Raw genomic sequence first — 17,830 nt, 5'->3', positions numbered from 1 at the left:
TGTCTGTGACACTCACATGCTCAGTGGGCTCTGAGCAGCTGTTGAGAAGCTAAGCTTAGGGGTCGTCACTAATTATCCAGCAGAAAATGAGCTTCCCCTGTAATATAAGCTGATGCTACAGGGCTGATTATTAAATTCTGATGCTAATTGGTTTCTGTGCTGCCATGTAGTAATTATCTGTATTAATTACTAATCAGCCTTATATTGTGACATTTCTATTCTATGTGTACTGTATATTGTGAGTGGGTCCCTAAGCTCAGTAAGTGACAGCAGCACAGAGCATGTGCAGTGAATCAGCAGAAAAGAAGATCGGGAGCTACTGGGGCATCTTCCCTGGCATATATCACTGCTAAAGGGCTGTGGTTGCCTTGGGCTGGTACAGAAGCCCAAAACACAATATACAACATTTCTAGCTACTTATTTAGTTTAGTCCTTTAAATGCTCTGACAGTCTGAATCCAAACTACTCTGGAAGGCTGGTAAGTATACGTACAGCAATTCTTGACAGTTTGTTTGTGAATTTAACTCCTAATATTTCTTGGAAATCCACAGCTGGGGCTTCCATACAGCAACGTGCTAAACACACACTGGTGATCTACAGTCCAGAAATTCCTACAATCTATTCAGCTTCTACCAGCTGCCACCCATCCTAAACTCTTCTGCCACCCACCAGTTTCTGTAACTTCCCGACAGCTACAGACACAAGTTTACACACCAGTTGTAGCTATTCTCACTATACACAGGGGCAATGGTGGATGTTTGGATAATGCATTTGTGGAGCCGGAATGGCAATGGGTGGCATTTGAGCATTTGCCGAGTTGTAACTCCCAGCATCCCTCACCAGCAACAGCTGCTGTGCCAAAGGTTGTCTATCTCAGCTTTAAAACTTCAAGAGAAAGTGCTGGCTTGAATAGTTGCAACAGGTTTGCCCACATGGCAGCTAAGATTACAAGACAGGCCAAAAAGATTTTAGCAGTATATATAAAGCATATACTAACGGGCTGTCATTATTCCATTATTCCCATTATATTAGGGAAGAAGAAATATTTAAAGGAGAACTTAAGCCTAACTAAAGAAGTAGCTATAAATGTTGTACATTATGTTTTGTGCTTCTGTAACAGCCCAAGGCAACCAAAGCCCTTTAGCAGTAAAGATCTGTGTCTCCAAAGATCAGTGTCGGACTGGCCTGGCGGGACACCGGGAAAAAAACCTGGTGGGCCCCGCCCCTGCATGGGCCCCTGCCGGGCCAGATCCCCTCTCTCAATTTTGAAATCCTCAAAAAAAAAAAAATCGTCTCAGCGCCGCCAGCGCCGATTGCGGCAGCATGCATGCGTGCTCACCAGCCGCCAGGGGCAGGGCGGCCGGAGGGGGGGCCCTGGACAGCGGTCCCGATGGGCCCTGGGCCCCCCAGTCTGACCCTGCCAAAGATGCCCCAGTAGCTCCCGATCTTCTTTTCTGCTGATTCACTGCACATGCTCTGTGCTGCTGTCACTTACTGAGCTTAGGGACCCACTCACAATATACAGTACACATAGAATAGAAATGTCACAATATAAGGCTGATTAGTAATTAATACAGATAATTACTACATGGCAGCACAGAAACCAGTGCAATTAGCATCAGAATGTAATAATCAGCCCTGTAGCATCAGCTTATATTACAGGGGAAGCTCATTTTCTGCTGGATAATTAGTGACGACCCCTAAGCTTAGCTTCTCAACAGCTGCTCAGAGCCCACTGAGCATGTGAGTGTCACAGACACTTTCCAAGATGGTGACCCCCTGTGACAAGTTTGAAGTCCTGGATCATTGCTGCTATTGACAAACTGAAACTTTAGGCTGGTGCAATAAGTTCAGTATATAAAATATGGCATTTTTGGCCATATTCATTTTTAGGGTTTAGTTCTCCTTTAAAGTGAATTCTGAGGTGTTGAGTGTTAAGTGAAGGGACATAAAATGTTACATTTGGAGATGAAATGGAAAAGACAGACAAATTATGGGACTAAAGTGTCCATATTTTATCCCTATCTTGCATGTTTCTCAAATAGCCAGAAGATAGATTTCAATTTCTAACTTGCTCAGCAAGGGCAGGTACCATGTGAGAGAGTATTTTGGATGCAAAATCTCATAACAAGAAAGGATCAAAATACCTTTGGATTTAAATCAAAAAAGCTGTGGTACTTGAATCGAAGTAATAAGGCATCATTTTCTTTCACAGCTTGCTCCATGAGAGATCTAGCGGAATCCAGCCACCTAAAAACAGGACAGAGCTTAAATCACACGTTGGGGCACGATCACTTATTATAAACTATTATTTATTGACCATATTCCTGAAATATAGAAATAAATTGCTGTGACGGATGGGGGAAGGGTATTATATTGATAGAGACTGCACACCTTCAATCCCCAAGGTCCTATTTGGGATAAAAACCAATTACGAAAATAAATAGAAGGTGGACTACAAAACCAATATATTAAAAGTACAATGCCTGGTCGAACCGAATCCGCATATGCAAATTAGTGTCAGGGAGGGAAATCACATGATTTTTTGTCACAAAACAAGGAAGTAAAAATGTTTTCCCCTTCCCACCCCTAATTTGCATATGCAATCCTAATCCTAATTTTGCATATGCAAATTAGGATTAGGGCGAATCCAAAATAGTGGATTCGGTCCATCCCTATGTAATACACAGTAAAAGGGTTGTTCATCTTACACATACCTCCCAACTGTTCTGTTTTTAGAGGGACAGCCCCTCTTTTGACAGCTCAACCCGCAGTCCCTCATTTATACTGGAAAGTTCCATTTTCTCTGCACTGAACAGCCAGAAAAAGAAACAAAGTTTCTAACTTAATTGGCTTTTGGCAGAGAGCCCAGAACAGCCAGAACAGAAGATACAATACTTTTGTAACAATTCAAATGTATCTAGATAAGCAGATACGTAATTGTAACAATATTAGATAACAGGTCCCTTGGAATATACCAGGGGCAGCTGGGAAATTGACAATATGTCTAGCACCATGTCAGATTTCAAAAGTGAATATAAAAAAAATCTGTTTGCTCTTTTGAGAAATGGATTTCAGTGCAGATTTCTGCTGGAGCAGCACTATTAACTGATTCATTTTGAAAAAAATTTTTTTTCCCATGACAGTATCCCTTTAAAGGTGAACAACCCCTTTAATTTTTTATGTTATGTTTATTCATCAGGGACAGGAGGAACCACATAAAAATCATACATGCTAAGCAATCCAATCATGCTATAAAATGCATATCCACTTCCATCCTTCTCTGTCTGAAATTAAATGTGCAAATGGCACCTGCAATAAAAAGCAGACATCTCTGTGCGTCCTCCTTGCAGGCACCAATAAGGGGCGATTCGCTGTGACCAAATTCGCACAGGTTTTTTCTCACTTATTAATACACTTTCCCGAAAATTTTGTTTGCAGGAAAAAAAAACCGAATGATTTTCCACCTGATTTTTATTTGATTTTTGCCCGTAAACCCTGAAATATTCAGATTATTGCACAAAACCCAGCGCAGATCAAAAAAATCTTTGGGACTTCTCCCATTAACTTATTTGCAACCTCGGTAGATCTGAGATGGCGGATTTTCGGATTTGGACTCTTTCCATCCTCCGGGTATAATAAATCCTGAAATATTAGTGGTTGTTTTTTTTTTTACCACAAAAAAATTCAGATTTCATACTAAAAAGAAAAAAAAATGTTCGGGCTTTTAGCATTTAGTAAATAACCCCCTTAGTATGTTATAGAATGTCCTATTCTTTAAGACAATTTGTTTTTTTTTATAGCTATTTAATAGCTAAATAAGTGAAAAACCACAAAAAATAAAAAGCAATTGCCAATTGTTTCAGAATATCAAAGTCTACGTCATACTAAAAGTGAATTTAAAGGTGAACAACCACTTTAAAATCTTAGCAGTATAAATAGGTTGGACAGCTGATTGAGCAGTTTAATCACACCAACATGAATTGCTCAGTGAGCAACAAACGGAGCAAAGCCTTCCAGTAGCTACATATGGGGTGCTTGACTGCTGTACCTCTCAAATCTGTAACTCCCTGTGCCAGTCACACTGGGTATTGTTACTGCCACATTTGCAGGAAAAACAAAGATTATGAGAGTTTAATATAACTGTTCCAGAGGAACCTGTCTGCATTTTGAGGCAAACTCTTTTCCTGGTGCATAATTGAAGGTATTGACCTTGATAATAACTGTAGGTACCGTATATACTCGAGTATAAGCCGTCCCGAGTATAAACCGCGGTACCAAATTTTACCTCCAAAAACTGTGAAAGCTTATTGACTCAGGTATAGGCCTAGGGTGAGAAATGCAGCAGCTTCGGGTAAGATTTGAGGGTTTCTGCTCCCATTGGAGGTGCCGGCGTCTAGTTTTTGGATGCCGGCGACCATTCTTGGACGCCGGCGAATATTCTTGGAGACTATTCTTGGACGCCGGCGACTATTCTTGGACGCCGGCAACTATTCTTGGACGCCGGCAACTATTCTTGGACGCCGGCAACTATTCTTGGACGCCGGCAACTATTCTTGGACGCCGGCAACTATTCTTGGACGCCGGCAACTATTCTTGGACGCCGGCAACTATTCTTGGACGCCGGCAACTATTCTTGGACGCCGGCAACTATTCTTGGACGCCGGCAACTATTCTTGGACGCCGGCAACTATTCTTGGACGCCGGCAACTATTCTTGGACGCCGGCGACCGTTTTTGCGCTTGACCCGAGTATAAGCCGAGGTAGAGTTTTTCAGCATATTTTGGGGGCTGAAAAACTCGGCTTATACTCGAGTACATACGGTAATCGGTGTCAAATCTCAAGAAAGATCAGGCAACAAACGAACTGGTATAAAATCCAAGGAATCGTTATTTAATCGTGTTTAAACTTCGGGCGACTTCAGAAACCGAAGCGCCGCAAGTGCATTGCCGCATTTGTCGATTTTTCATTTTAGCAGGGTGAAAGGCAGGGAAGACAGTTCGGGGAGATTGTCGCCCCGAAGAAGAGGCAATTAGTCGCCAATCTCCCTGAATCTGCCCGTGTGCTGAAGCCCTTAAATGTGCACTAAAAGCTCATCCTTTCCTAAATCTACTAAATAAAACTCAGTGATGTTGAATGATAAGACATCTAGGCCACCATGCTTCTTGAGCAGGACAGACAACCGGTTTCTTTTTATCCGCAATACATACCCTTGGTTTATTTTGGCCTTGTCAAGAAGGGTTTGTGGCTTGTACATTTTGGCCAAGATCTCCGGTGAAGTTATTGGCTGACTGACGGCAAGTATTCCAGGATTTCCTTCAGAAAGGGCGCTATCTCCAAACCAGGCAGAAGTCGGTGACAAGGGGCTACCATCGCGTGAGTCATATGTCGGTGTCATGGTTTTACTGTACAAACCAGGGCTGGAATAAATACTCCCTAGTTAAAACAGACAGAAATTAAGACACTGAACAAAGTCCCAACAAATGTCGCAAGCACATATAAACACAATCAGATTTCTGCATACTCCACAACTCAGCAAGATGGAAAACAAAGGCTTGAAACAGGACAGTATAAAAAGCAGCAGAGCAGAGATGGAAAGAGCCCAGGACTCACCTTTTACTGGGCCAATGTAAAGAACCTCAGTTCCTAGAGAAAAGATTGGAAAGAGAACGGAATGAAATAGCAAAGAGAAGGATTGCAGAGGGACAGAGGGCCAGGGGACAGAAGCAAAGATAAATCATGTCAAACGAGTTTACTGATAAGATCCACAGAGTAAGGGCAGAGACACATACGAAGATTTGGGGAGATTTAGGTGACAAATTGTCTCTTCTTCGGGCAGATTAGTCGTCCAGCGACAGATCCTCTCTACTGTGGGCGACTAATCTCCTGAAACGCCATTCCGGCGGCAAAAATACGAATCGCCGGCGGGATGGCATACATTTCCGAAGTCGCCCAAAGTTGCCTCACAAGGAAACTTCGGAAATCCAAATCGATTTGTATGCCATCCTGCCAGTGATTTGTATTCTTGCCGGCGGAATGGCGTTTCGGGAGATTAGTCGCCCGCAGAAGAAAAGATTTGTTGCTGGGCGACTATCTCCCCATCTGCCACCACCATAAAGGAAAACTATACCCACGAACAATGTAGGTCTCTATAAAAATATAATGCATAACATATGTAAAACCCTGCTTCATGTAAATGAACCATTTTTATAATAATATACTTTGTTAGTAGTATGTGCTATTCGGTAATCATAAATAGAAAAATGGCATTTTAAAAAAAATAGGGGCCGTCCCCCTGGGATCCTAGGAAGCACAGTGCACACAAACCAAATATATTAGGTCACATGAGCCAAGCCAAGTGCTTCCACACTTCTCCCTATTACCGTTAGAGCTGTAGTTTCTGGATATAGATATAGATATAGATATAGATATAGATATAGATATAGATATAGATATAGATATAGATATAGATATAGATATAGATATAGATATAGATATAGATATAGATATAGATATAGATATAGATATAGATATAGATATAGATATAGATATAGATATAGATATAGATATAGATATAGATATAGATATAGATATAGATATAGATATAGATATAGATATATATATATATATATATATATACACACACACATACATACATACATACATATACACATACATACATACATACATACATACATAGACACATACAAGAGTCCTCTGCACTCAACCCATTGTTTTGGTTAAAGGGTAAGATATTTTTCAGTAGCAGTATGCACAAAATGTCTCTGTCTTAAATATATTGATAATGGGTTGAGTGCAGAGGACTCTTGTATATGTCTATATGTATTTTGTGGTCACAGCCTCATTGTACCCCCGCCTAATGTTTTTTAAAAATTAGTGGTGAGCACAACTTTCCCTTGTTAGGTAAGATTTTCTGAAATATCACTTAATTTGATATAACTGTTGCTTATGTATTCATTTTGGAGGAATAGTTTACCTTAATTATTTACTAATCAGCCTTGTTTATATTCTATATATACACAGTAAATTTTGAGCCAAACCCTAAGCTCAGTAAGAGACAGCAGCACAGAGCATGTGCAGTGAATCAGCAGAAAAGAAGATGGGGAGCTACTGGGGCATCTTTGGAGACACAGATCTTTACTGCTAAAGGGCTGTGGTTGCCTTGGGCTGGTACAGAAGCACAAAACATAATGTAAAACATTTTTGTCCTACTTCTTTAGTTAAGCTTTAGTTCTCCTTTAAGCAGGTTGGGATCCCCAGAAATCACCTGGAGGGCCAAATTAGTCTGGCAGAACTCTAGTTGGACAGCCATTTCTGAGGAACGGAGCTTGCTATCTGATTCCTAGAATATTTGATTAAAGGGTGCACAAAGCAGTTATAAAACACGAGGATTACGGACTTTTTTTGCCCAGAACCTTCGCCCAGTGTTAAAGGATCAATAACAAAAAAATATTTGTTTGTATTTAACGGAAAAATAAAAAAAAACACCCAAGACACTTTCGCAAAGTCTTTATTAAGAAATAATACTTACCGATTCTCCACTTGCGCTCCTCTTCAGAAATGGCAACAAACAATTGTGCGGCACTCGATTTCTCATATAGAAGGCAGGGAGGAGAAATCGACGATGGATTGTAGCCCTTTCTGAAGAGGAGCGCAAGCGGAGAATCTGTAAGTTATTTCTTAATAAAGACTTTGCGAATTTAAAGTTAAATGTGTCTTGGTGGTTTTTTTCATTATGTAGAAACAATTTTTTTAAGAAAAAAAACTTTCATGTTACTAATCTTTTAAATAGAATTTAACAGAGAAGGATTTAGCCGGCTGTGATGAAGCTGGGATTGAGAGACAACATCTGCTTATACATTTTCATTTATACCATCCAGAGCAACATATCAAGAAAATACAGTCTCACAGCAAGCGAATACAGAAAGTATTGCCCGTTCTTGTTCTTGGCCCTGCAAAAACAGCATTACGGAGTGAATTCCACTCCACAACTTTCTTTTGAAGTACATTTGAACTTACCAGAACCTGGAGTCAGCAAAGGCCCCTCAAGTTCGAGAATGTTATCTTCACACTGATCATCAATTTTTTTCTTTTTTTTCTTTGTAGGATCCCTGGGTTTCCTAAGCAGGGAAAGTTCCTCTGGATGTCGAATGTCTGCGAAGAAGTAAGAGAAATAAGGAAAGTCAAATCATATTTCAACATAAGACCAGATACTTTAATGAACAATTATTAATATAGTGAAGCCTCCTCAAAGGAAAAGGAAAGGCTAAAATTAAGTAAGCTTTATCAGAAAGGTCTATATAAATACACCAGTTAACCCTCAAAGTAATGCTGCTCTGAGTCCTCTGTCAAAAGAAACACAGCATTTCTTTGCTTTTATTGTGTCCTCATGGGCTTCTGTATCAGACTTCCTGTTTTCAGCAAAAACCTCCAGGGCAGGGCTTGAGCATGCTCAGTTTGCTCCTCTCCCCCTCCCATCCCTGCTGTAATCTGAGCTCAGAGCTGTAAATTAGCAGGGAGAGACTCAGGCAGGTAGTGATGTCACAGCAAGCTAATATGGCAGCTTCTATCCTAAACAAACAGAGGCAGTGTCTAGAGCGGTTTACTCAGGTATGGTAAAGCATTCTGCAGAATAAATATAGCGTTCTAGCTTGCACTATTGTGGCTAATCTGTTGGCAATAAACTGTCTTGGAGCTTTCCTTCTCCTTTAAAAATAAAAAGGTTTCTTGGAACGTTTCTTCTAAAACGTTTTAACTAATTCAGGGATACACTGAAAACCAAATCCTCCACACAAGAAAAAGAAGATGACATTCAAGCCCAATATTTGTTCTCCCTATGGTTGTGTGGGCTTTCGTGTGCACAAAAAAAGAAAGGAGGCACCTTTATAAGCGCAAATTCTGCTTATGTATGCAGAATTAATCCAGCCCCCCCCCCCAAAAAAAAGAGAAAAAAATAAAATCGACCATGACACATTCTAATCCATTAAAGATGTGAGAGACCAGTGACCATATCGCAAGTCTGCGCATTTCTAGCAGGGGTAGGCAAAAAAGAGGCACATACCTAGGGTGTAACTTGGTGGGGGGGTAGTTTAGCACTAGGTAGATTCCTGCAGCGGGTTGGGTACCTGCTGGTTACCCGCAAAAAAAAAAAAAAAAAGCGGGCACCCTGTGGAATGAGGGGAGGATTTTCAGGTGCGGGTATAGATGCAGGTCTGTGGGTCTCATCTAAATTTCTTATCTTATGTAATATTGTCTATATATTTTACTCCTTTTAAAGTTTCACAGAACTTGTTTCTGTCCCTGCCCACGTTTGATGATGTCACTTCCGGTTTGCAGCAACATCGCTTCCGGTTTGATGGTGGTCGGCGAGTCAGGTTGCGGATACGGCAGTTGCGGGTCTGGGTCAATTAGAGGATCAAAGTGGGGTAAATATGCGGGTTTGGGTGGGCTTCTCGTCACTCGAGATCTATTGCATGATCTATTTAGTCTATTTATAATAAAATACAACATTTTATCACTCCCGCTGTACATTTACACATTTTATTAATGCTAACATTTTACTAATAAGACTAGCATTTTATTATAGCATTTTTGCTTTGCACTGAATGCTGGGAATTTCAGATAGATTTCTTCTTGTCCACCAGTTACAGAATCATCCTTTGACACGAACACTCCCCTTTACAGGGAGCCATTTTAGTAACCCTAAACCCATTCCTGCGTCTGTGTAATGGAAATAGAGTGGCTGGAAAAGAAGTGCATCACTGGATGCCAGAAGCCAACAATCCTGCTTTCCTGAAATGCCTGTTCTGGTATTTGGCTCGGTTATCGGACACAGCTAATGCACGTTATGTACTCAACACTTAAATTAAGAACAATGAATTTCAGTTAGAAATCTATAACGCCCAAAAACGCTATTACCCACCACAACCTCCTGCTATTGACTTAACGAACATGAATAAAACAATGTATATGTGCTCATTGGAGATGCATCAAAATCCAAAATTGTTTAGCCAATCCAAATACTGCTCCTTAAAGGAGAAACAAACCCGTACTAGAAAAAAAACCCTACCCTGCATAGACCAACCTCCCTCCTCCCCCACAGCCCAACTGCTCCCCCGGGCAAATGCACCTAATTTTTTTCTTACCCCTCTGTGCAGATCTGTCCCCCTCATCTTCTTTTCTTTGTTAAACTTCGGAAGCAGACCTTCATTTTCGGTGCATGTGCAGTTGGAGTAGTTTTCTGGTCCCAAACAACTGCGCATGTGCCGAAAGTCCGGAAAATTTCGGAAATCTTTCGGGAATTTTCGTGACTTTCGGGCATGCGCAGTCGTTCGGGGCCAGAACATTTACTCCAACTGCACATGCCGCGATAAAAAAGTTTGCTTCCGAAGTTTAACGAAGAAAAGAAGATGGCTGCCGTGAACTGAGGGGGGACAGATTTGCACGGAGGGGTAAGTAAAAAAATAAGGGGCATTTGCCCGGGGGGGGGGGCTGTGGGGGAGGAGGGAGGTTGGTCTACGCAGGGTAGGGTTTGCTAAGCAGAATATTTCATGTTACAATAGATCTCCAAATCACACATCTGGCTCTAATTTTCCCCTGTATGGAAAGTTAATTTTTTGATCCAAGAACAAAAATAAATACATTTTTTTTACTACAAATAATTTTAGAATTTTAGACTTGTTGTGTCTTATGAGCTTATTTTATTTTCATCACAATAAGAACGCCATTTTGTGTTGCTTTAAACGAGATGTAAACTCAGATTCCAGGGGGTGGGCAGTTTGTTAGGTAACCCCAATAATCCCCGTTTCTTTTTTCCTGTGGCACAATATAAAAGAAAGAACCTGGTGTTGCCTAACCCAATGGTAGAAACAGACATTTTCTGCTATATCCGCATAGATTTCCAAAAAAGGAGGATCACTCGCCTGGTGAATAAGAAGAGGTGGATCTGCAAACACTTTGACAAGTAGTAGCCTTGCTACTCGAGTATAAACTACCTTACCACATGGAGCACATGGCCATTAACATATTAGTGTACAGGTGGGGCAAGAAAGCAAATGAAGTCTTTTCTCCCGCTGCCAAAACTGTCAAGGTTGTGCGAATATTTTCAAGGGTTTTTGCTCTCAGGTGGAGTGGGAAGCATAACAAACCTGAAGTATCACAAAGCATTCAAGAGATACTTGATCATTGGTACTAGGAATGCACGAGTTCAAATACTTTAATCAGAATGGAAATTTACACTGAAAGGCACAGTTAAATATAAAAAGTAGATCTTGCCCTTCTGCTGAACAAAGTTTGTGTGTGAGCCTCCAGTTACAATTTTGTATAATAATGTCTATTCTAGACAATGTACCACCAAAATGCTGCTTTTACAAAGTCCTCTATGGTTAAGTCATTTTATGATCATTCATGCCCAACTGAATAAATTATATTTATATATTTAAAGGAAAACTATACCCCCAAAATGAATACTTAAGCAACAGGTAGTTTATATCAAATTGAATAACATATTAAAGAATCTTACCAAACTGGAATATATATTTACATAAATATTGCCCTTTTACATCTCTTGCCTTGAACCACCATTTCATGACTCTATCTGTGCTGCCTCAGAGATCACCTGACCAGAAATACTACAACACTAACTGTAACAGGAAGAAGTGAGGAAGCAAAAGGCACAACTCTGTCTGTTAATTGGCTCATGTGACCTTACATGTGGTTTGTATGTGTGCACAGTGAATCTTACGATCTCTGGGGGTGGCCCTTATTTTTTAAAATGGCAATTTTCTATTTATGATTACCCAATGGCACATACTACTAAAAAAGTATATTATAATAATGGTTCATTTACATGGAGCAGGGTTTTACACATGAGCTGTTTTACTCAGTATCTTTTAAAGGGGAAGGAAACCTCGTCGGCGCTAACCCCCCTCCCCCCTCCCGTGTATTGCCCCCCCTCACTCCTCCCCCCTGGCCTACCCGTCCCGCTGGGCAAATGCCCCTAACTTGTTACTTACCCTTCTGCGCAGGTCCAGTCCAAGGAGTTCACAGGCGACATCTTCTTCCACGCGATCTTCTTCCTCCTTTGACCGGCGTTTTGGCGCATACGCAGTAGGATCGTTTCGCCGGGACGGATCTACTGCACATGCGCCAAAAGTCACGTGCATGCGCAGTAGATCGTACCGGCGAAACGATCCTACTGCGCATGCGCCGGTCAAAGGAGGAAGAAGATCGCGTGGAAGAAGATGTCGCCTGTGAACTCCCTGGACTGGACCTGCACAGAAGGGCAAGTAACAAGTTAGGGGCATTTGCCCAGCGGGAGGGGTAGGCCAGGGGGGAGGAGGGAGGGGGGGCAATACACGGGAGGGGGGAGGGTGGTTAGCGCCGACGAGGTTTCCTTCCCCTTTAATAGAGACCTACATTGTTTGGGGGGTATAGTTTTCCTTTAAGGGCTGCAAATATACAGTTGGGCCCATACATCTTTGGACAGAGACAACTTTTTTTCTAATTTTGGTTCTGTACATTGTCACAATAAAACTTTAAATGAAACAACTCAGATGCAGTTGAACTGCAGACTTTCAGATTTAATTCAGTGGGTTGAACAAAAAGATTGCATAAAAATGTGAGGAACTAAAGCCTTTTTTTAACACAATCACTTCATTTCAGGGGCTCAAAAGTAATTGGACAAATTAAAAAACTGAAAATAAAATGTTCATTTCTAATACTTGGTTGAAAACTGTTTGCTGGCAACGACAGCCTGAAGTCTTGAACATCACCAGATTCTGGGTTTCCTCCTTTTTAATGCTCTGCCAGGTCTTTACTGCAGCGGCTTTCAGTTGTGATTTGCTTGGGGGCCTTTCTGTTCAGAAATTTAGTCTTCAACAAGTGAAATGCAGCTCAATTGGGTTCAGATCAGGTGACTGACTTGGCCATTCAAGAATATTCCACTTCTTTGCTTAAATAAACGCCTAGGTTGCTTTGGCTGTATGTTTTGGGTCATTGTCCATCTGTATTATGAAACACCTCCCAATCAATGTGACTGCATTTAGCTGGATTTGAGCAGACAGTGTCTCTGAACACCTCAGAATTCATTCTTGTGCTTCTGTCCTGTGTCACATGATGGATAAACACTAGTGTCCCAGTGCCACTGGCAGCCATGCACGCCCAAGCCATCACACTGCCTCCACCATGTTTTATACACGATGTGCTATGCTTTGTATCATGAGCTGTTCCACGCCTTCTCCATACTTTTTTATTGCCATCATTCTGGAAGAGGTTGATCTTGGTTTCATCAGTCCAAAGAATGTTTTTACAAAATTGTGCTGGCTTTTTTAGATTTTTTTTTTTTTTTAGCAAAGTCCAATCTAACCTTTCTATTCTTGATGCTTATGAGTGGCTTGCACCTTGCAGTGCACCCTCTGTATTTACTTTCATGCAGTCTTCTCTTTATGGTAGACTTGGATATGGATACTCTACCTCCTGGAGAGTGTTGTTCACTTGTTTGGCTGTTGTGAAGGGGTTTCTCTTCACCATGGAAATGATTTTGCGATCATCCACCACTGTTGTCTTCTGTGGAGGTCCAGGTCTTTTTGCGTTGCTGAGTTCACCACTGCTTTCCTTTTTTCTCAGGATGTACCAAACTGTAGGATTTGCCACTCCTAATATTGTAGCAATTTCTCAGATGGTTTTCTGTTTCTGCAGCTTAAGGATGACTTGTTTCACCTGCATGGAGAGCTCCTTTGACCGCATGTTGTCTGTTCACAGCAAAATCTTCCACAAACATAATAAAATCAACACAAGGGCTTTTATCCGATTCATTGATAATGATATAACGAAGAAATTGCCCACACCTGCCCATGAAATAGCCCTTGAGTAAATTGTCCAATTACTTTTGAGCGATTGTTATTAAAAAAAAAATAAAAAAAAAGGCTTTAGTTCCTCACATTTTTATGCAATCTTTTTGTTCAAGTCTGCAGCTCAACTGCATCTGAGTTGTTTCATTAAAAATCCATTGTGGTAATGTACAGAACCAAAATTAGAAAAAAGTTGTCGCTGTCCAAAGATTTATGGGCCTAACTATATATCATTGTAAAAATCCTTTTTACTTCCCAGGCATCCTGCACTAACAAACACACTTGAGATTAATGTAACAACTTGATTTTTTTTTTCTTCTGTCTGATATTTGAGACATTTCGATGAAAGTGTCACTCGGTCATTGTTCCAGGAATTACAAAGGTCGCTCAGTCAGTGTGGATATTGTGAGCAACAATCGGCATCTGTAAGAGACTGAAATTCTTACAGTCTACCCATAGATGCAGCTCACTTCTTTGAACAAAGTCACTACTGTGCAGCTTTCAAAGCTCAGCAGAACACAATTAGCTATATTGAAGCCAGCTCATTAGCCAGGCCACTAACCCATTGATCGGTAAGAGACTTGAATAATAATCATGTAGCTGAGCAGAATTACAACTTCCACTTTTTTTTTTTTTTTTAAATGAATTACTCCAGCCATCTCCTAGATCAATGAAAGCTCATTCTAAAGAACAGCAACGAGTCATCATCTTTGACCTCTGCATTGTGAACTCTTCATCTGCATGTATTACTTTACTCTTCTGCTTCAAAACAGCATTAAAATGTATATTTTCTAAGCATGAGAGGACAGCCCTACCTATCCACGAGGACACAAATCAATGCATTAAGCAAAATAGATATTCATAAACAAACTGGTCTGCTCTTCTTGTGTTATTGACCGTATTTTGACATAAACCACATTTATAATACAATAAAATCAGTTTTTCTAAAAATGCTGCGACAGTAACAAGCACAACAATCAAGCAAAGCTCAACAGACCCTTAGGTTAGGGATTCAGAGCTGCCTTGGTTGGGGAGAGGATGTAAAGGCAAAATTATGGAACCTCAAACAACATCAGCTGTAGGCAATGCAAATAATGTTTACTGTGCACCACAGATGTTTCTCTTTTCTATGGAAAGGCTGAAATTGTGGGACTTGGTGGGAGTGTGTAAAAATTAAAAAAAAAAATAGTATACGGGCTCTTACACACAGGAGGTTTTACCTGCGCTCCCCTGTGTTGCGCTTTCTTCCGTTCAGCCACAGGGGAGCGCAGGAGTAGACGCACTCAATTATTGTGAAGGGGGCTGTACTCACACAGACGCATGTATGCGCCGAACGCAGGTGAAATGCAACATGTTGCGTCCCACCTGCGTTTGGCGCTTACATGGGTCTGTGTGAGTACAGACCCCTTCACAATAATTGAGTGCGTCTACTCCTGCGGCTGAACGGAAGAAAGCGCAACACAGGGGAGCGCAGGAAAAACCTCCCATGTGTAAGAGCCCTAAGGAGTTTCATCAGGGTTTGTATCTAGTATAGGTCAATCTAAAAACAACTGGATTTGCTGAGTAATCACTGAAGACGTTTCACTACTCATCCGAGCAGCTTCTTCAGTTCAACTGACTGGTGTGGGAAGTTCTCGGCATATAAACTCTTCCACTAATCCATTTACAATGGCACATTGTAACTCTTCAGAGAGGTGACATCTGAAGAAATTCACAGGTGTGTTGATTCTGTGTAGTTGTGATAGGATTATTCAATGTGTCATGCAACTCCTAGAAAGAGGTGTTAATTTGGCCATACACTGAGAGATCCGCTCGTTTGGCAATGTCGCCAAACGAGCGGATCTCCCTCCGATATGCCCACCTTGAGGTGGGCAATATCGGGCTGATTCGATCGTGGGCCCTAGGGCCCAACGATCGGATCCTAACAATGCCTTAACAGGCGGTCGGATCGCGGGACCACATCAACGAATAGATACGGCCGCGATCCGACGGGATTTTCTGTCCCATCCGATCGAGATTAGGCCGACTTTTGGACAGATCTCGATCTGTGAAGCCCATCGGGGGGCCCCATACACGGGCCAATAAGCTGCCGACACGGCCTGTCGGCAGCTTTTATCGGCCCGTGTATGGCCACCTTTACTTGTGAGAGTTGCATGAATGGATGTGTGAAGTGTTCTGAATCCGCCGGGGTACAGATGTTAAGACAGCATTGTATGTAGCAGACAAGTGGTGTCGAAGGCCCCCGCCTCTGTTCAGAGATGGTCTCTCCACCTTGACATGAATCGCCTCTTTCACGCCTCGTTCAAATCAGCGGTCTTCTCTATCCAAGATATGGACCTTGCTATCTTCAAAGGAGTGTCCCTTGTCTTTTAAGTGTAGAAAGACAGCTGAGTTTAGCCCACCAGTCAGTTGAACTGAAGAAGCTGCTCGGATGAGTAGTGAAACGTCTTCATTGATTACTCAGCAAGTCCAGTTGTTTTTAGATTGACCTATACTAGATATACCATGAACTGGATGAATGAAAATCTTCATAGTCATCAGGGTTTGTGGCTTCCAGCTGTTAAATACAGCTCTGCTGGCCAGCTACAGATAGGATTATAAAAAATAGGACCTGCATTGAGTATTTTACCCTAGTTCTCCACCACCAACTCTAAGAGAACCGTGCAGAGCTACAGACTACAAAACCTTTTGTCATCTCAGCCACCTGGTTGATACTATGACTGCAAACACTGGAGTGCTAAAATATCAGCAATAATTCTTTTGCTGCTCTAAAAGTCTAGCATCACCTGTCAGTCCCATATGAACAGCTTTACCTCACCAAATACATCCAGTAAACAAATATGGGTGATCTCTGTAGCACTGCATATGGCATATGCTTTGAGGTTAAACTTTGTATAAGCTTTTGCTTGATCATCACCTACAATGGATACCTACAGTGGTTTGCTTTTTACATCTACAATACAAACATATGTAAAATGTAAAGAATCATGTTCTGTGCGTTTTTTTTTTTTTTTTTTTTAATAAAAGCCTTTTAATTTAAGTTTACGCAGATCACTCAAGCCCCATTTAAGCTCAGGTTGCAAGATGAACACTGAGCAGAAAAAGAACTACAACATGCTGAGGTGAGAGATTTTACAACTTCGTGATATGTGGTCTAACAAACTGATGACACTTCAGCACTTCATCTGTTGTGACAAAAGTCAGGTAAATAGTAATTTGGTGCATTTCAAAGCAGATGTACATTACATGAAACTTACTAAAGGTTTTGCAGATGTCAGAGACAGCTTTGAAGACCTTGTCAGAGAAGTTTACTTTTACTTTGACATACTTCATGTTTGGAAGCTGCAACCGTAGGAGTTTGTGCTGAGGGGTAAACTGCAGCTTGGCATCTGCTTGAATCCCATATTTGTCCAGTGTCCAATGGGTTTTGAGGAGCCACGTTTTCTTCTTTTCCCACCATAGTGCATGATCTGACCAATCTTTCTTAACGTCTAGAGGAAACAAAGAAAGGAAAGTAAGTTTTGCTTTCAAAAAATGCTTTTGCCAAAGATCTACAACATAACTTGAAAGATAACAAAATGACATGTCCACATACAGTGGCGTAACTACAGAGGAAGCAGACCCGGCAGTCACGGGGGGGGGGGGGGGGGGGGTGGGGGGGGTGGCGGGGCTACAGGGGGCCCGCTTCCTCGGTAGTTACGCCACTGGTGCAAAATAAGAACCGTTTTTCATTATAGTTAAAATAAAAAGTAACTAAAGGCTGTCATAGTCTCCAATCCAGCAGCAGCACATCACAACAAAACATGTTCTTTCCACACGTAACCAGCGCCCAGTGCGTTTCTAGCCTCGGTGCGAATCCTGTGTTTCGATTGGTGGCGAGCCTTGGGACGCGCTTCTGTCACCTGTAGCTGTGTGTATGTGACATTAGGGCGTGCCTCGGTCTGAATAGAGAAGCGACA

At 41.5% G+C, this 17,830-nt stretch overlaps 1 protein-coding gene across 7 annotated transcripts in view; it reads right to left on the bottom strand.

The window, feature by feature from the left end:
• Positions 1-17,830, bottom strand: part of fermt2.S (FERM domain containing kindlin 2 S homeolog) — a 76,583-nt gene that overhangs the window by 30,957 nt on the left and 27,796 nt on the right. For 5 of the 7 annotated variants that reach the window (XM_041575192.1, XM_041575193.1, XM_041575190.1 and 2 more), the window contains exons 3-7: positions 17,129-17,362; positions 8,041-8,175; positions 5,614-5,646; positions 5,211-5,436; positions 2,148-2,250 (exon numbers count right to left, since the gene is read on the bottom strand). In XM_041575192.1, the coding sequence (XP_041431126.1) occupies positions 2,148-2,250; positions 5,211-5,436; positions 5,614-5,646; positions 8,041-8,175; positions 17,129-17,362 (731 nt within the window). The remainder of the gene's footprint in view (positions 1-2,147; positions 2,251-5,210; positions 5,437-5,613; positions 5,647-8,040; positions 8,176-17,128; positions 17,363-17,830) is intronic. The other 2 variants (XM_018232359.1, XM_018232360.1) reach the window with 1 other exon arrangement.

This window comes from Xenopus laevis, chromosome 8S, assembly GCF_017654675.1.
Source record: "Xenopus laevis strain J_2021 chromosome 8S, Xenopus_laevis_v10.1, whole genome shotgun sequence".
NCBI classification, from domain to species: domain Eukaryota; kingdom Metazoa; phylum Chordata; class Amphibia; order Anura; family Pipidae; genus Xenopus; species Xenopus laevis.
Note: the sequence above shows the minus strand (reverse complement) of the source record. Positions and strands in the feature narration are given on the sequence as shown.